Source organism: Ascidiella aspersa, chromosome 4 (assembly GCF_963924565.1).
Source record: "Ascidiella aspersa chromosome 4, kaAscAspe10.2, whole genome shotgun sequence".
Classification (NCBI taxonomy): domain Eukaryota; kingdom Metazoa; phylum Chordata; class Ascidiacea; order Phlebobranchia; family Ascidiidae; genus Ascidiella; species Ascidiella aspersa.
This window is the reverse complement of record NC_139450.1, coordinates 12,435,777-12,455,622: the sequence shown is the minus strand read 5'-3', so window position 1 is coordinate 12,455,622 and position 19,846 is coordinate 12,435,777. Positions and strand designations below refer to the sequence as shown.

The following is a 19,846-nucleotide window of genomic DNA, read 5'->3' as shown; positions in this document are numbered from 1 at the left end:
ACAAAAACACAACTTGTTTTATTAGATACATTTGTATTGCACACTAAAACCAGTTAGTACTAGAAGTCAGTACCAGGTTAGTGATCCACAAAGTCACTTTGCTTGTACAGACCAATAGCAGGTTGCAAAAATATAAACAATGCAGAAATTATCATGTAATCAAACCAGTTAATTCTCAAAGGGTTTTTTAACTGATCTTCATTGTCTGTAATGTGTGGCGTTACAGTAATGATTATTTCTGACAAAAAGGAAGAGAACAAAATTTACGAAGTTCTACAGTACAAAGAAAGTCTTGTGCACCAGAATAAGAAAAAAGCAAGTTAACATTATATTTCTAATGAGAATGAAATATCTAATTTCAGTTTATAGTAAACCTTCTGCTGTAAAGGTCTGAAATATTGTTCTTCGTAAAAACAAAACTACTACAGTTTGAATATTGTTCTCTTCCTGAAAGGCCTGTTGCATTTGGAAGGCAACAGGCGTTTAACGGCCTCATCCTCCCCCAGCCATAGGTGGTGCAGATGGACCATTGTTACGTTTAAATCCACCCATTCGTCTCCGAGGTCCATGGTCATCTGGCCCACTAAAAATAATGAAACTTTGTTTAACAAATAAAACGGAGATTTTAATTAAAACCAATCAACCTTGTAAAATTATGTTATACTTGATGTTTGCCTATTTAGAGTTATAATAAGGGAGTCCAACCATTTAACTCAGTGTTTAAATTAGGGTTTAAAGGTTTTTCAGAATCCAGTTATTTTTTATGTCTGTAGAAGATTCTGTTCAAAGTTATTTTAAAACAAGAACTTTTTAAAAGTGATAAGTAACAATCAAAGAAAAACCAAGCTTTGTTTTCGGCCTAAACCAGTGGTTCCCAAATTTGATTTACTTGCATACCATTTTGTTCAAATAATGTTATTATGGGCCAACGTTTAAAGCTTACCTCTCAGAAGTACCTATAGCCTGATATTCCTTGAGGAACCACCACAATCAAAATTAGATTTACTAAATGAACGTTATCCAGCATGTTTTTTCTATACAATGGCCTAATAAAACTTGTAATAAAATATCTTGTATAAGGCAGCAAATTGAAACATGATATATCTAAACTTAAAATATCAGTTGTCATGCTGGAGCGAACCAGTTTATATTATTACAGTATAAAAACACTTACCCTCTCGGCCTTGTGGAATAGCTTGATTCCTGGCCACGTCCTTGTTTTGTTAAATCAGGTTGCAACATCGTTTGAAAGCTTAAACAAATTAAGACAAGGGTTTGACTTTAAAATAATTTTAGTTATTTCCTCTGACAAAGGACTAACATCTATAATGAGTTTGGTTTTAACCGAACAAACTATTTAAATACTAATGAAAAGATAAATAAATTAACAGTGTGTAACGCACAGTGACTTACTAACTTGCAATAATACTAATAGTTAAACCTAGTAACAACAATATTAAACAAAATTTGAGAAAATGTAGAGAAATGTAAAAAAGTGGAGGTATGCTGTGAACCTTAATTTTGCATTACAAATTTGCACTATTTTATTTGTGTTACAAAAATAAGAAAAACGGTATTTACTAAAAAAAAATCAGGTTTTTTAAATTATTATTAGACTGAGAAATATAGTGAGATTATGCAAAATGTAAGACTTACAATAAAACAATGAAGTTGATAAAACCCCAAAAGGCATCCGTCACCATAGTTGGGCGTAACCAAGATTGGCTGTTTTGAATTTCACCTGTTGAAAATTTAAGGCATCAAGTTACCCAAAATATTAATTGGGATGCAAAACAAACCAGGTATGTCTAATACACACTTTATTCTGTTTATTGATATTTTAGACAAAAAAAAAGTATGCCCAACTTATCCTATAACGAGTGACATCATTTCCGTGTTTCAATGAGCAAAGTTTATAAAATATAAATAGGCAAACATGCTTTCTAACTAAATAAGCTAAAATGTGCTTTAGTATCAGAATGCTTAATTAATTTACTACAAGAGCTAACATATTTAACTGATATGTAAATATTAGTTTTCATCGGATTGGCACTGATATCCAACTGTGGAAAGTATGAGATTTTTTCAACCTTTTAAAAGTGCACCCCAAAAAACTCTGAACTGCACCAAAAATATGTAAAACATTGCTTGTGTGGCATACGTTTACAGTGCAATATATACAATACTGAGTGCATCAGAAAATCATAAAGTGCAACCCAGGTGTACTTTTTTGACCATTGTTGCATGCGGTCACCCAGATTTTTCGGCCAGGTATACACAAAATCTCGTTGAGAATTGCCATACTTGCCAAACTGGCTGATATCAATCTAGCATTTAATGAGTACCAATTTTTTTTAGAAGGCAGTTAGAAATTTTTGGACCACCCAAATTTGTATAAAAAAATAAATGCAAAACAGCTAAGAATGGTTGAGGGGCTATTAATTTACCAATATTAGCATTAGACAAGGGCCCTATAAATGGCCCCTTAAACATCAAACTCCCCTACATAATAGCAGGATAGGTAGATTGCAAGAGCTTGTCCGGGAATCCTACTAATTTTTTGCGGGTTGGCAATTGGTTAGCGAAGTATTAAATATATTTATTTTCCCAGTTTGCAATTTAAATTTTGACACTGTACCTAAAACAAAGTTGCAGGGTCTATATCAGCGCCGATTAAACTCAGTTTAATAGACATATAAACAAAATAAGGCCATATTTATTAAAACTTACCTCCAACCACGTACGGCATCGTTATTTGGTTTAAGAAACAAACTCTTTTCAATAGTTATGAATTCTGACCTGAGCTAAAAGTGTAACAAAACAAAGTTGTTGTCAAATGTTTACTACAATATCCCGAGCAGTAGGATTTTTATACGTCCTTATGTACGTGTTAAGGAAAAAGTTTTTTTTAATGCATCGACCTGGAAACATTGCGGTGACGATGAATCAGCCAAAAAACTGAAATTTATTGAACTTTCTGAAAATTTCATCATTGCTATATATCAGCAAAGAGATTTTTGGGGATCAGTCACCAAAAATAAAACCAAAAGACGTGCGTGGATTATTAACTTTTCACAAAGTTTGGTTAAAATCTACTAATAAAAGTATTTACATCGACAGTAAATCTGATTTACATCGACAGTAAATTTGAAAATAAGTTTGATCCGGCTGCAATTATTTTACCTGAACGCCGTTCGGGACCATTCTGGCTGACTTTCACCACTGCCCCAACTCCATATATTTTTGTGCTACAATCACACTAGTGAACACCACAAAAATGTGAAAAGTCAATTTTCTTCTTCTACGTAGTGCAGGCAAACGACCTCAAAATATTACTGAATAAAAGAAAATCTAATTTTTAGTTACATAATATTTATCGTTTTTTTAGAAGGCTTCAAAAGTGTATATTGCGTTTATTTGTTTAATGGATGGCACATTTTGCTCGAACACACAATCTGTTTTCAAGTTTATTTTCCACAAAAACATCTCCTGAAGGAGCCGATCACAGTTGTACACGTATATTATGATTACTTATGTATTTTTTTGTATTCACGCTGAACGTTTAATAAGCTTTGCTTTTTTGTATTTTGGCGCAAAAACAAATTCGATTCGTTTCCTTCGCTAAACCATATTTTTTCTAAATATATTTTCATCAGGAGCGCTGGACGGTCAGTAGTCCATGCGACTTGCCTTTATTGTGAAATGGCTAACGGAAATTCAATTTTCTAATATTCGTTAAAGGAGGCAGAAATTTCAGTTGAAAAATTGCTAGCGCTCGCCCTAGTTAAAAAAGATTTTATAAAATGACTATCAAAATATGTGCGTCCTGTAGAAATTACACTCAGTCAAATAAGTTGGGGTACTGGTGACTAAACCAGTAAAAATAGTTCTATGTAAGGATAAACATGTCTACAATAAGTTCGCATCTGTAATTCGCGACAACAGTTAAAAGCATAGCATGAGAAAAAAGAGAAACCAAGGAAACCATTGAAAAATATTAGGCTGTAGGTGGAAGACAAAAAAATAAATTACGGTTAGGCGAAAGTACTCTATTAAAACATACCAGGCAGGTTAAACATAAAAACTTGCATTGAGGTTAGGATAATATGAACGAAAACAGCGAGTTGCGGTGGCTTAAAACATATTAGGCAGTCCAATTAGAGAAAAAATATATTGCTCTTTGTGAAAATTAATTTTAAAATATGTACCAAAATCCAAAACATTTACCATTAGATTTAATTGTATATAAAATGTTGCGCAACAAAAAAACGGAACAACATGTATAAAAATGAAACTGTTTTTAGTATATGAACAAGATCGCGTAAAATTAAAATACGGAGCATTTCGCTGAATGTCATAATTGTTCAGTTGTCGACCAACGTGTTAAGATGCAACAAAATGATCGTAATAAAATAATTATGTCACAAACCACACTGCAAAATAAAAGTATAAAAAGCGAAACATATGGAAGAGAAACAAAATAATAAAACAAAATGAAACTGTTGAACCAGAGAAAAACATTAAACTTCGTAAACAATGATACTGGCTAAAAATATGGAAATGTGAAATATTAGGGGCAAAATATAATGTCCTGCGCAATACCGAGTGTGCATAACCCAACATAAAATGCGAAAAAAACTTGACAAACAGCAGTTTCTTTTGCATGTCTGTACATACACGTAAACAAGGGTGTCAGTAAGCGATGTATTTAAGCGAGAAATAACATTTTTCAAGACAAATTTTATGTTAAATCTTCCAGTTTCTTTTAAACTTGTTCTTCAAAATGTACAATCTATACAAGAATGTGTACGCCTAGTTTGGTGTAATAACGGCTCGCCAGGCACAATTGTAATGTCAATAGAACAGCATTGCCGAAGCTGTTTTGTACAATGTACAACACTCGAAATTTACATCATTAAACAAATTTAAATAAGGTAAAGTATCCCCAAATCAGCACCATAATAAAGTACGTTATTAAATATTGCTTTACCGGTGACATAGAGCGATAGCAGAATTGCAACAAACTCTATATTTTACTTGAACTGTTTTTAATTGTAAACCCTGAAACGCGGCGTTTTGATAAAATTCAAGTTTGGACACTGCAAGGTTGGGAAGCTCAGATTTAGATGATTTACGGTCCAAAATAAACAGTTCTTCACGGGCCAACAAGCGACCAAGTATGACAAAGACCATCAACAAAGCGCCCTAACTTCAGTAAATGGGTGCAGAGGGTTGCACGATGCCACCAGGTGTGGGGGTCGACCCGGTTCCATAAGCAGGGGGAGGGGTGCCGGGTCGAAGTTGTCGCGACTTCATGTAGCCCACCAGCTGGTCCGGAATCTCGGCCAGGACGTCCTTGGCCAGTCGCGCTTGGCTGAGCACCTGGCTGCCACCTCGCGCCACGTAATCCCGAAAAGGAACGAACTGAAAAATAGACAGGTTGATGTTACCAATTAGAACTGGCAGGGAAATTTAGGTGTTTTACAAGCCTTTGTGCTTAAAATGTGACATTTTCTTAAAGCCTTAATATAACACCACTTTGTTCTGCGAGTGTTTATCAGTAGTCATCGATTACTGGGTTATATAATAAAACCGTTTAAACAAAGTTTGTACTAATCTAACAAAAATGACATTTGTTAGGTCAAAATATGTAGTTTCTTGCAAATAAAATTCATAGCGTTGCATCTCTGTTAGACTTTTCTTACTTGTTTAGACAAGACGCTTATGATAACAACAAGCAAAGGTATCGTGGTTGTTTCGCGACTTCCTCCGAATCATTGTATGGTCGAATGTCGTGAGTTCGAACCTCAGTGCAGGCAAGTTGGTTTTCTATCCTCCCTTACTTGCATCATTAATCAACTGATTTGGTTAGTCTGTCGAAAGCTTTCGATGTTACGACTTTGCTATTTTTTCCTCAGTCGTTTATCAAAACACATACCTGCACGATATCCCTCTCTGCCGCCACCCCTCGATAGGAAACGCGAACAGAATCACCATCAAGTTCCTCCATTGCTGCAAAGAAACATCGTTGTGTTCCATTCGAAACCATTTTTTTAACAAATCGCCAATAAGTAAAGGATAACTAAATATAAATAAAATATCAATTGCCATAGTGACCATTCCGTGTCTATTTCTAAGATTTGTGCTAGTTTTAAAGTAAAGTGTCTCATAAAACTAATGTGCTTATTTTTAAACGTGCTATTTTTCAAGTTGCGTTCTTAGTTTGTCTAATTTTATTTCTCAAGTATATATTTTTACAATTATGACACTTTAAACGTGGAGCGAACGACTTTATTTAACATTTATTCAATTACATTATTTAATTTGTTTAGCCTAAGAAAACTATGTACTCTCTACACGTATTAACCGTGAAATAATTGTTTTCTCAGAATTAGAAGCCTACAACATAGTTGATAGTTAAATAGTATTTCAGTTTAAAGCTAAGCGTCATTTATGATTGCACATCTAAGACATACGGTTGTTAATACAGACATTTTTAACAGAATGAGTATACGTAAGCAAGTTTATGTGATAAATGTATAAATAAATGTCGAATTGAGATTTAGACCTGTTAAGTATTTTGAGGAGAGAAAGTAGCCGAAACTTTTCGGTACATCGTCCCGGTAATTGTCAGTACGCCATTCAGGCAAAAAAAAATTTTTACGCTTTGCTTGTAAATTATTTTGTTGCCAATTGATTTGTCGCGACCTGAAATATAATTAGACTAATTTCAGTTGCATATTTGCGAACGAGATCGAATGATAAACTCAGCTTTCTTTCTGTTTCCTGTTTTTAAGGTAATTTTATGACGTCAATGGTAAAAAAAATTCCATGCGTTGTGGTAGGAAACATTAACATCGTTCCTGTAGGCCAGTGGTTCCCTAACTTTTTTGGGTCGCGGCACACTTTTTACAGAACAACAATAGAGTAATTTTACAATCGCCCTTAACACACGACAAAACTTCATGTAAATGTCTCAATATTATTAATTTTTAATGGAAAATTCGTGTTTAAGTCCAAAATGCTTGCGTATATGCCTATTGGTAATACCAATACTCTTTTTTCCAAAATTAAAAAAAAATCGCGGCACACTTGACAATCTCTCAAGGCACACTAGTGTGCCGCGGCACACAGTGAAATCACTGCTTTAGGCAATTAATCTACTTTCAGCGGTGAAATGTACCCACCATCGAACTCTGCAGGCCCTACTCCGACGATGATAATCGACATGGGAAGGCGGGCGGCTTGGACGATCGCTTCCTTGGTGGATCCCATGTCCGAGATCACTCCGTCCGTGATCATGAGCAGGATAAAGTACTGCGAGGCATCCGTGCACTGCGCCGCCATTCTGGGCACAAAATACAGGCCAACTTAATTTGGCTTAATGGTATACAAAAAAATATATAGTGCAAAAAAGGGGTGCGGCCTAACGTGAGTCAGAAATGAAATCTACATTAAGGTTCAAAGTTCGAAAAGACAGGGTGTGACAAAAACAAAATACTGTTGGCAAATTTGGTTTTTTAAAGTCAAACATCTGGATATGATAATTTATGTAAACTATAAATTCGAATCAGGTTTTAGTGATTTAAAAGATTCATTAAAAGATTAATTACAATAGCTTGTGATGTAAATAGTGATAAACAATAACTACGGGCAAAAACCATGTAAAATTTTCTAAGGAAATATTTTATAAATCAAATAAATCTTTCAACATGTTATATGATGATATCCTTTTCTGGCGGGCTGTGAAAGAAACAGTGGACCTAACTTAGTGATTCTCAAACGTTTTGTCTTTGGAAAAGTTTGTTAATCTTGCGCAACGAACAATGGGAATTTTGCTATTTTTATTTAAATATTACACCGAAGCCTATCGATTTATTTGTTTGCTTCCAAAAATTACAATCAGTTGCCTAAGTTTAAGTAACGATTTGTTTAAATGCACATGCCAGGTAATGATATTATCTGTAAGCATTCACCACTTTAATTGAGTTTAGATACAAAATCTTTGTGCGACTCCCTTTAAAACGACGCACAGATTTAAGAACCTCTGACCTAACCAATCGAATAAATTTACCGAGCAATAATTTAGTATCATATTTGGTTGTACTGAAGTAAAAAAACATATACGCTGAGCGCTAAACATCCACGAAAGAACACGTTGTCTGCAAATTATTTATGGGTAGCTTCTATCTAGTGAGTCATTCATTCAGACGAACGCCTGACAGCTATTCCAGCGAAAACCGAGATAACAAGTGTAAACCAAGACGGTCATTGTTATACACGTACAGTAAAAAAAAAATGTTTCCACGACGCCTTAGTTTAAACACGATAATGTTACATATGACTAATGGTATTTTTAAGGGGAATGCAACATGGGCTAAAAACAAGAAAATCATTTCAAAAAACAGTTAAAATAATCAATCAAAAACATCTAAATTAATACTCGTTTATGATGCGTACAAGTAGCAAGCTTATTTCGGTGCCACTGAAAAGTCGGAGACACAGGAATGCTTAAATATCATGAGTTTCACGTTTTTACAAAACAATTAAAGCAAGCCAAAATTGCTCCAACCTTGCAACATTGTTGATAATAGGCGAGAAATTGGTTGGTCCGTAGAGTTGAACAGATCGTATACTGGACTGGTAAGCCTGCATTATTCCTTGGATGCCGTAGCAATCGGGATTGGTCGGGTTGAAGTTCTGGAAGCGGCAAAAAAATATATAAAAACACTATACCAAAAATACAATGTAACATCGTTGTCAAAAAAACGAAACAGGCCGCAGTACTAGCGCATTTTTTTATTTTTTAAACATTTTGTTTAACATAAAAAATAACTATCAAGCCCTCAGCAAAATATTTGTTAAAAATGAAAAAGCTTCTACCTTATTTAGTTCATTTGCGTGACATTAATCTAAAACAGAGCTTGTTGTTGTCAATACATTAGGCCAGTGGTTCTCAACGGGGGTGCCACGGCACTCTGAGGAGCCATTTTCAACGCTCAAGGCTGCCGAGAGACATTTCAAATTATTTAGGATTCCATTTTTTTCTCTATTGGTAAGCTTCTTGACGGACTTTTTTGTGTACGATAAAAGTGGCAAAAATTAAAAAGGTTTTTTAACCTTGTTGCACAGTTAATGTGCTGTTTCAATCTCGTTTATTGTAACGTTACAGTTAACCATTCAGCAAAAATACGGGCAAGGGTTCCGCGAACTATTTATAATTTCTGTACGGTGCCGCAAGCAAAAAACGTGGCAAAACACTGCAAGTCATGGCATCGAATACTCGGTTTTACTTATAGTCTGTAGAACAACACCTTAACTCATATAAGACTTATAAAATTCAAAACGATACTATTTTTTGTTTAAATCTTTAAATATTTTGTAAAAACGTTTTCAAATATTTTTTTAAAAGGAGCAGAATCAGGTAAAGGCAGATACGTCGAGAACGTTGTTAACCCATAAAACGCTTTTACTTCTAAGTAATTCCGAAGCAAGCGATTTTCCCACACGCGTTTTAACCGGGGCATCTGCGCCCGCAATGGCCTCCCACTTACCTAGATGACAACACATCGTTAAAGCGTCGCGTAAAACGATTAGCGAAGGCGAGCAAAGCGGCGGGATTTCGGCGCGCGATATTTCGGTGACAAACCGGGGAATTAGCGGCCCACGCGGAAGCTTCCCCGTCACACGTGAATAATGCATGCTCGACCATCCGCGTGTTTATTGCACGGGCCGCTGCAAAACGGCGTCAACACGCCGACACAAAAGTAAAAGAGGCGCTGCTGGAGTTTAAGGACAGATGCACCGTCCTCTGCGGACTTTTAAGGCGATTAGAAAATGTTTCAAGTTCAATAATAGTGTCATTTGCAAGATTTGGTTTTCGTAATATGCAGCAAAAATATTTGTTTAAACTAATCATTTTATAAAACTATTACGCTTGAGCAATATCGTTCAACATTGGATATGAGAAACATTCACAGTTCAAACGTATAAATTATTATATATTTATGTACTGGGTTGATGTAGAAAAATCCAACAAAAACAACAGCTTTATCTTAAACGAACAACTTAGTTTTAGTCCAACAACAATTTTGACACGCCGGTTCGGCGCTTCGGTCACAACATAGCCTTTCAGTTGTCGGGAAAAAGAGCGAGGGTTATGACAGAATGACGCGTCACACAGGCAGAACATAAACAGAAAAGCAACGGGCAAACGCACAGACGATATTTACCTGGGCCTGTGAGGAAGGTTACATGTAGATAAGAAATAATTCTCAGTTCGGCTGAGACTCAAAGTATACTTCGTAATATATCAGGGAAAGATTTCAGTTAACATAACGAAGTTCTGTAATAAATTTAGGCATGAAGTTTTATAACGGTGTGTTGTCCATCTTCTTTTAGACTATTTTTCAAAGAGTAAAATAGCTATACAAAAGTATGATATAGGTTAATATATAACGTAGAATGCCTTTAGCAAGATTTCGACTTATTGTCAATTTCTATGCTGTTGATATCATAGCAAATATTTGTTCTTGCGAGTACTAATCATAAGTACGACTGGAATCTGGTAGTTCTGGAGCACCTTTCAAGTTTATAATTTTTGTGTTGTTGCATCTCGATTTCTCAGTTGTTTCTCACCAATCGTAATAATGACGACGACAGACTTCCCGAAGTTCGGCGGCATTTGCGTCCACGACATCACATGCACCGCCAACGCGGCGCAGGAGAGGTACAGCAGAACGATCCGCAGCATAGAGGTGGCCAGGGCCAAGAGGGAAGAAGAGCGGATCATCAAGTTCATGGCTCGACCGTATCACGCCAAGCGGCGAACGTTCGACAACACAGCGGACGTAGCTGAGGATACGCACAGCCAGGACCAGGACAATGACCAGGATCTTGGTCGTGGCGAGTCAATCGTTGAAAAAAAGAGCGCCCACCCCGGGGATGACGATAAAGGAAAGAAGAAAAAAAAGCGAAAAACGAAAAAACACGGCAAGGCGAAGTCGAAAGCGCTGAACGCGGACGAGGCGGCGGAAATTTTGCGCGTGCGTCGGAAGCGTGTCGAAAAGGCGCTGAAACGCGAAAGGCGGATGCGAAAGAAGGCGGCCAAGCAACACAAGCTAGCGGTAAAGCTGCGACGGATCCAGGACAAGGCCGAGAACGTGGCGCGTAAGCTGGGACGTTTTCTGGCGCGAATCGCAAGCGCCGCGATCATGGCCATGGGCATTGGCCTGCTAATATTAGGAATTTTCGGCGCCAACGTGCCCGCCACGCCCCTCTTCGTGCTAGGGATCGTCCTGACCGTGGTCGGAACCATGGGGGTCGCGATTCAGGTGGCGTCGTGGATGCAGGGCTCGCGATCAGGACTCAAGTACAGCGAGAACACCGGCGGTTTTCGACCGGGGCCGCTCACGCCAATTCCGATGCCGGCGCAATTTTTCTACGCGTGAGTTGCCGCTTTGGAACTAAATTGCGTTTTGTTGGCTCCGAAGGGAATTCGTCGCATTAGGAATTGATGGGGATCGTGTGTTTAGACGCAAAAAACAAGAACATATCGCCTGTTGACATACTCGTTAAAGACGGTTTGGAACAACGATAAATCAACGGGCGCATTTGAATATTAAATAATAAACGCTGCTCCATAGAAAATACGTGTTGTTCTCAATAAATCTGCGTATTTCCTAGAAAATATATCTTCAGCCCAGCACTGTGTGGTTTATTCTATTGTATATGTATTTTGTTTATTTCAAAACCCCAATAGGCGTAGTAATAATGAAAAGTAACTGGATGTATTGTATATATAGTGATACCATTAAGCGGGTACGGTCTAACGATTGAGTCTGATGTAACAGGATTTGCTGGCGATAATAAAAGCTAATGTTAGCAAGGAAGGACATTTTGCACATACCAAGGCGAATTGGTGCGAAACCCGTCCATCAGGTGGCAGTCGCGCGCCGAAGCCGTAGGTTGGAAAGAGTTTATCGGTGTCATAATCCTGGATGATCTCGCCGACCGCCTGCGGGTGTAAATAGAGATGAGACATTACGTGATTATGATCACGTTTGCAGGTGTTTGAACGTGATCAGTGATCACAACGACACTTTTAATTATCATTCGTTTTTCGTGATCGATCGATTACGGCTGTGTTTTTTAATAATATTTGGTGAGTCCAGAAAAAGGTATAGCATATTTAAACGATCGAAAGTTTCTTAACTCATTTTCACCAAGAAATGATAACGTTATTTGAATGCATATTTGTTGGCCTTAAAGGTCATTCTAGACCTAACTACAACTCCCAGACATTATGTTCCACAGGCTGTATTTTTATTTGATATTTAAACAACTTGTTCACAGGCCCAGAAGGGTAAATTTGCCTTCGCACAAAGCCCCAGCCCAGCGGCGTTGTAAATTATGCAGTTTTTATTTACTCAAAACTTTCAATTACTCAAATTTAAAACATGCCTATATCCAGCGATGCATTATATCGAACACCCGTCATGGTTTTAAAGTTCACTAAAATAGATGCGAGTACTTTTGGTCAAACCGTCACCACAAACAACACATGTCGTTTTCATTAATACGTATAGCGTGTTTTATACGAATAGAAATACAGTAAATTTTTTCTTATCGTTTTGGTCTAGCTCAAGAAATCTTAATTCGAAATAGTTAGTTTTATAACAAGTGGCGAAAAACATCCACAAAACGCTATAGATTAGTTAAATCCTGCGCAGTTTAAATTTTGCTACTAGGCAGACGCCAGTCGTGCAGGTACGAAACCAATCATCTTTATCAACAGGTTAAAATGTAGCTTCATTTTTACATCTGTAGATCATCGTATCACATTTAGCGATAACGATTTTCGATCTCGCAGCCATAAATAACATATTTCTTCGTTATTCATTCAAGCTAGACAGAAAGCGGATTTACCCTTTGGTATTTTGGGGGAATTTCAGGAAACAAAACGCATTGAGTGACTACATAAAAAATATCGCGCAATAAAAAAAGAATCTGCATTTTGTAGCAACCAAAAATACGCTTTTCTTAACAACCCCGATGGTAAATGATTTTTTTTCTAGACAACCCCGATGAAAAATTTACTGACAAGTTTACATATATATAATTATATTGAGACAACAAAAATATCAATATCCCTAAACCGCAATACTCAAAAAGACTGTCTAAGCTTTATTTTGCCTCTGTTTATCATTATTTCAAATATGGAATTCGCCAAAATAAGCGAGAAAAACTAACGAAATCCTAGATACACACCTGTATCGCAAGTGCGTACTGGTTTGGCTGGTGAGGGTTGATATAATGTAGAGAGTTGGGCTGAAGGGGGTTGCCGTTAGACGCAGTAAAGTCGATGGCCACCACGAAATTGAGTTCCGTTCTGTTGAAAAAAATGTGTGATTATGTTTACAAAGGAGCTACAACCCACAAAACAAATCGAGTACAAGCATCCAATCGAACTAATTTGTTGAGTTATGAGTGACTAAAACGCATTGGTTTTTCTACGAACATCACTAATGCGTGATTGCAATCACGTCACTGCAAGTGCATGACCACCATGATCAAATACATATCAGCGTGGTGTCATTTTAAGCAACAACGCAATAAATAAACGCGCCCGATTTATTCGTGTAGGGTGATCATGATAAAAGTCATGCAAATTCTTCCCAAAATAGCCGCTTTGGCGAGATAAATCCAACGAATATATGCCATCAAGATAAATAACAGGCACTTACCCTCCCTTGATGTAATCTAGGAACGTGAACTGCTTTTTGATCTTGCAGCTGATGAGGTTTATGATGCCGGAGTGCTTGTACTTTTTCTTTTTCTGCTTCTTTTTCGGGTGTATGCACTAAAAAAACAGAAAAGCAAAGTTTCGCAGCAGTTTTGATCGTACAAGATAAAAATGTAAAGTAAAGCATTAATGGCATATATCTAATATTAGTACTAAATTTTCCTATATAAAAAAATAAATATAATAAATAAAATATATGTGAAAATTTTCCTGATAACCCCTTAGTCAACTAATGTAGTAAACAAGTCACGTGAAAACGGTAAGCAGCCGCTCTTGTCAACACATTATAATATTAGCTTCAGGATCACAAGTAAAGCCGTTGATTGAAATGTTGCTTAAAGTTGATGTCATTGGTAATCAATATATTCGATTTGATTGTATTACGCTCTTCGAAGCAACGACAGCGAAGTCGAACTTAGCAGGCGGAGAACTAACTGTCTTGACTGGCTTAAGCAGTCATGAGAAGGCAAGTTAATACTGCACCGTCCATATATTCAAGTAGGTAGTAGGATTAAACGAAATAAAACAACAGTGGTTTCAAAATACATTTTTTTTAAATAAAGGCACATTGGAAACAGCTACATACTTTTTTATCTCCCTAGCACTGTTATAGAACGGACTTGATTTTACAGGTACCGGTATATTTGCGGCCTAGAAAATAGGTACCAACTTGTAACCCAATGTGTTAATGATAAATATAGCCCTATATCAACAAAAATGAAATATTTCGGCAAATCATGTCTATTTAACGCAATCTTAATAATAAATTTATTACCTCATAAACATTATCGGGCCCTGGACCCTGGCGTAGTTTGCGGACGGTGGTCGTAAAGATTCCAATTAAGTCGTGGCTGAAAAAAGGGATGTGTAAAATGACAATAAAATATTTCTTGCATCGACAAGAAAAAAGTAACTTTAACAAATTAATTTTGACAGAAAACAAAACGATTTAAATCTAGTGCATTTTGTTTGTACTGTCTGTTTCCAAAATCAATTATTATGAATCTTGTGCCTAATTGCGAAACCAGGCATTAGCACAACAAAAAAATATTTTCGTTTTTTACCCGCCGTCTCGGTCCCAGTCGTAGACTTCGACTTTTATAGTTCGGTCGTAATCCCCGTTGCAGATTGTTCTCACAGGGGCCTCTATTAACTTCCAGTTCGGGTTTAGAGTGTTCTTGATCACCTCTGTTTTGTAGCAAACGGTGAAACTGAAAATGAAAGCCCAAGACAGTTAAAACGGTAATTAATGACCATAAAAATACAAACCAAAACAAGCAAAAATATCGGGACGTGGAATCAAACAACTCTACAAGTTTACATAATATATTTAGAAAACCAAGTTATCATTGTTCTAAATATTTAACACCTAAAAAGACTGTGTTAGCGTTATTTTTTTAACCTTTTTACAAAAAGTTATCCTTACAAAGATGGTATTCGCCAAAATGAGCAGGAAAAATTCTAAGAAAACTCTAGCTACACACCTGTATGGCAAGTGTGTAATGGTTTGATTGGTAGGCGTTACCCACTAAAATGCACGTAGAAAGGATAAACATCTTAACAGTTATCACCACAACGTTCGGCGCCACAGCTCAATATCCCAGGGCGTTTCGTGTAACGAACCACACTGATGGCGTTGGCCGCAATTCGACCAGGTGATTTCGCAATCGAAATAACGTGACTTTTAACGAGTGTAAATAAACAAACCATTGTAGCTTTAACCTACATTTTTAGGCTTAGGCTATATGATAGAAAATGAAGGTCGTTTTGGTCACCTATTGTCTTCGTTGCAGCGGCAGAAAACCATAAACGGGTCCGACTTTCCGAACAAATCTTTTTTGTCCAACTTGCGTCCGTTGAACTGCATGTAAATGACGTCTTTTGACGAATCTACCTCCTCGGCGGTAACCACCAGTCGACCCCTGTTAGGAGTTCCTGTGCCCCTAGATCACACATTTAAAATTAACCACATAAAAAAATACATCAATAGGTTAAAGACTAGCTATTCTTCAGGATATTTTATTTCCTTAAAAAAACGTCTCTTGTATTTTTTTTAACTTACTTTAATGGTGATTGAAATTTGCTGCCCGGACTGCCAACTACTTCACCAAGTGTGCAAAAACACTGGCCGAGAAAGTCCTTAAAATAGACAAAAAAAATTAAAACATAAGTTTTTTACCTAATAATAAATGTTTATGTAGTTTTAAAATTAAATTTTAATATTGAGGCAACTTTTTGGTTATTATAATGTATAGTTGGTCCAATCCATTTTATAGTGTAGTATAAAGACTTACATGTTTTGTTAGGTCAGGGCTTTTAGAGTCAACATCAAACCTAAAGAAATGCCATTTTAAAAAATATTGTTCTATATATTATACAAAGCTAAAGCCAAAATTAAAAAAATAACTTACACATCAAACCGCATTGCTTGTCGCTCTTCAAAAAAGTAGTCAATCAAAAACTTTTTCACAAAATCAGGATTTAAATTGTTCCAGATAATTTCAGTTCGACCAAACTAAAAAAAAAATAAAATTGTAAAATAAAATATAGGTTATTCTAAACGTAAACCAAACTACAAAAAATAAATTTACTTAATTAAAATTTAATTTAATCTAAAAGCAAACCAGTTTAGTAAATTTTTTTTAATGTAATCAACCAATCAGATTTTTTTATTATAATCATACAATATTAACTAAAAGGTTTACTCTTCACCATAATCTTTTAAGAAAGTTATAACGCTAAATATAAATTGTAATTTGTTTACATTACTCGCATTACTTACTTCTCTCCATTCTTTTGAGCCAATCCCCTGTGTGTACATAACCACCACTAGAAATAAGCAAATAGTGTGTATAAAGAAAAAGTATTTGCAATAAATATTTGAGCTTGGAATTAAAACATTCACGGATATAAACAACATTTTTAACTTGGAATTTGATAAATAAATCTTGAAAATATAAGTAATGTTAAAGCACAAAACAGACAAAAGCCAATTATTACAACTTACTTGGATCAGATTTTGAGAACACATCTGCATCAATTAAATTCCTGCAATAAAAAACAGTATTTTAACATTACTGGCCAACAACTGTACAGACTACCACTATTCAAGCAATTTGGCATCTTTATGTAAAATTGCATAAACCAAACACAAATTGCTGCTCTGTAAAATAAACCTGCAAAATACTGCCAATTCCATCATTGAGGCTGGAGTGGTTGCACAGCAAGGTTGAAAAGGATCTTCGCCTCTTATTTTATACATTATATATATACTTTTTTTTGTTAATAAGTTCTACCTTTTCAGAAAGCTATTTTTGCAACAACTTTTCAGTAATGTGAGTGTTTTTTTTTAAACAATTTGTGTAATAAACAAGGCCAAAACATATTAAAGTGGCAAACTAATAATAAATTTTAAGCACAACCGTTCATAATGACTATAAATTTAATATATTGAAGCTTAAACGTACAACACAGGATAAAATAGCAAATAAACCCACTACCCACAGACTAAGGTGTTTTTGTGCTAATAAAGGCATAACATAATAAATCTTGCTTGAAGGGACAATAACTTTCTAGTGACCGGTCTATTAAATGTTAATGAAGCATTAAAACACCTGACTGGGATACCAGCAAAACAAAATTCCTATGGGCAATTATGGGTTTTGTTTGTGCTGTGGTTAGGAGACTACGAACATCAATTTTCACAGAAGTTCATTTGTTGAAATTTAGTAACATGGCAACAGGATCTGACAGTTGGGCGGCATCTCACAAGTGACAACAAATTTACACTCTTGGTGGACAAATAATTCCCGACTTCCCTAGTGACATTCATAGCAAAAAGTATAATCAAATTAAAAAAAGTATGAAGAGTAGACATAACTTTTGGTTATCAAACTACGTGGACGGTATGGACAATATGCTTGCAAAGGGTTGTGGACAACTGTGCTGTTGACAGTTTCTGGTCAGAAAAAGATATAATAAAGTTTTAGGAAGTGTTGTTTTGAAGACTATACTAGACCATTAATCCACTTTTTATTAACTTTTTTCGTATTACTAAGTTCATGAGATAAATCTCACACAAAAATTAATTATTGACTGATTTTGATGTTAAGCTTTTAAAAAGTTTTATAGGATTAAAAGATTAGCAAATTATATAACTCTATATAAATAACAGCATTGCACAAAAATGTGCATTTTAACTTTTGATGTATTCTTGTAGACTTCTTACAGTGTCTAGTTAAACTTAATATGATAAAGAAAGTTTAAAAAACAATAAAATACATGAATGTACTTTCCTTATTTATAAAGCTACAAACTACAGTTAGGACTGTAAAACTTGGCAAAGTTTGTTTGAACTAAAGACATTAGAAAAGGTAGTTCTGTTGTATGGTTTTAAGTTTGTTGTATGGCTAATGGCTATAAATTACCCCAAGCTTTATAACAATACAAATATCCAATGTGTAGCAAGATTTGTAAAACAGTACATTTTGGTGTACTAAGACATACATTTTGGTATACTTATCTGCAAGATAATAATGCAAAGAACAAAATAAACTTATTATTTACCATATTAAGGGTTAACAAAAAAAAATTTGATGGGTGTGGCTTAGTGAAACAGCTGGCAAAAATAAATTGCGGTATTCTTAGGGTCTAATTTTATAAATTGTTTGCGCTACAGTCCTATAAAACTATGTTTACACTAAAAAGGTAAAGTATATATAGAAAGCTAAGTGGCACCAAATCATACTTTATATATATTTAAAAAAACACATTTAAGACCATGCCTAAACTTATTTTTTCTAACAAAGCAGGCCTCTCATTAAGCATAACTTATTTAATATATAATTAATATCAGAATCTTAAAACTTTTAAGCCAGGCAAATGCCCAACTTCATTTTAAATGAACACTAAAATCAACAAAAATACAAAATATATATATTCAATATATAATAATATTTTAGCATTTTAAATTTTTAATAAAATAAACAAAAATGTAATAGACATTCAATTGCTATAATTTGAAAAGCAAAATCTGTTATGACAGTACTATATTTTCCATTTTATATGAACAAAAGTTATTTGAAATAATAATAGTTATAACATACTACTATTACTAAGATGTTTGTACCTCTAAGACAGTGGTTCCGAAGCTTTTTGTTGTGGTGACTCCCTTTTTAGTTTTAAAATATTTACAAGACCCCCAAATTTTGATGTATTACACATAAACCAGATTACAAGCATGTACAATTAGGCTAAATTTTAATATTTATAGACAAATTTCAAAGAAAAAAAATGTTGTGGAAATACGTCCCTATTTATAATAGACAAGTTCATTCGACTGGAACTGTGTTTTGAACAGTCATTGATTGAAACCAATACTAATGGTGAAGTCACAAACACAACTGGTCCACTAAGGTAAATCCCATCAACAAAAATGTCCAGGTTGGGAACCACTGCTCTAAGGGTATGATTTGTTCATAAATACCTGCATGATACTGTCAATTCAATTGACATAACAGGCTGTGTGTTAAAACCTTGTGCTCCACTAAACGTTGGAGGTGCAGCAGATACATCTCCACCATATCCAGCCATAAGATTGGTCAGCTTTTTTTTCAGTTAGATAGCTCAAATCAACAGAATAATATAATAGTTTCTGTAAACATAAAAGTTATTTAGTTTTAAGCGACAACTATATTTAATATTAATGCCCAATTCAGTCAACTGTTATACCAATTACAGTTTATATGTTGCGCAATAACTTGTTTATTGATTCAATGCTAAAAAACATAGTTTTAACAATTTCTATATGGCATTCACCAAGATTCCTTTATTCAAAAGGAATTTTGGCGCTGGTCTAGAATCATGCCACATTTTTTTAGGTACATTAAAGTTGAAATTGCGGCGCTGGTCTAGAATCCTACCACAACGAAACACCATTTGGGTTAGGGTGCGGGTTAGCGTTTGGGTTAAGGTGGGTCAAGTATTATTATTAAACAAAGAATATAATAATACTTGACCCACCCACACCCAAACGCTAACCCG

The 19,846-nt window shown here is 35.3% G+C and overlaps 3 protein-coding genes across 3 annotated transcripts; 1 reads left to right on the top strand and 2 right to left on the bottom strand.

Annotated features, from left to right (window-relative positions):
- Positions 1-16: 16 nt before the first annotated feature.
- On the bottom strand, positions 17-2,848 carry LOC146147927 (selenoprotein K-like). Its single transcript, XM_083387610.1, has 4 exons — positions 2,731-2,848; positions 1,657-1,741; positions 1,175-1,252; positions 17-583 (listed from the first exon to the last, which is right to left on the bottom strand). The coding sequence occupies exons 1-4, from the start codon at positions 2,747-2,749 to the stop codon at positions 484-486; spliced, it is 282 nt and encodes a 93-aa protein (XP_083243736.1). The 5' UTR covers positions 2,750-2,848; the 3' UTR covers positions 17-483.
- Positions 2,849-3,910: 1,062 nt separating this feature from the next.
- On the bottom strand, positions 3,911-19,502 carry LOC146147925 (copine-8-like). Its single transcript, XM_083387418.1, has 16 exons — positions 19,290-19,502; positions 16,812-16,852; positions 16,587-16,633; positions 16,216-16,319; positions 16,099-16,138; positions 15,867-15,943; positions 15,580-15,747; positions 14,869-15,015; positions 14,580-14,655; positions 13,746-13,861; positions 13,270-13,390; positions 11,909-12,016; positions 8,573-8,700; positions 7,188-7,348; positions 5,939-6,012; positions 3,911-5,424 (listed from the first exon to the last, which is right to left on the bottom strand). Exons 1-16 carry the CDS (start codon positions 19,394-19,396, stop codon positions 5,212-5,214), a joined length of 1,728 nt encoding a protein of 575 aa, XP_083243544.1. The 5' UTR covers positions 19,397-19,502; the 3' UTR covers positions 3,911-5,211.
- Positions 10,564-11,530, top strand: LOC146147926 (uncharacterized). The gene has a single exon (XM_083387419.1). The coding sequence runs from the start codon at positions 10,650-10,652 to the stop codon at positions 11,448-11,450; it is 801 nt and encodes a 266-aa protein (XP_083243545.1). The 5' UTR covers positions 10,564-10,649; the 3' UTR covers positions 11,451-11,530.
- Positions 19,503-19,846: the final 344 nt, after the last annotated feature.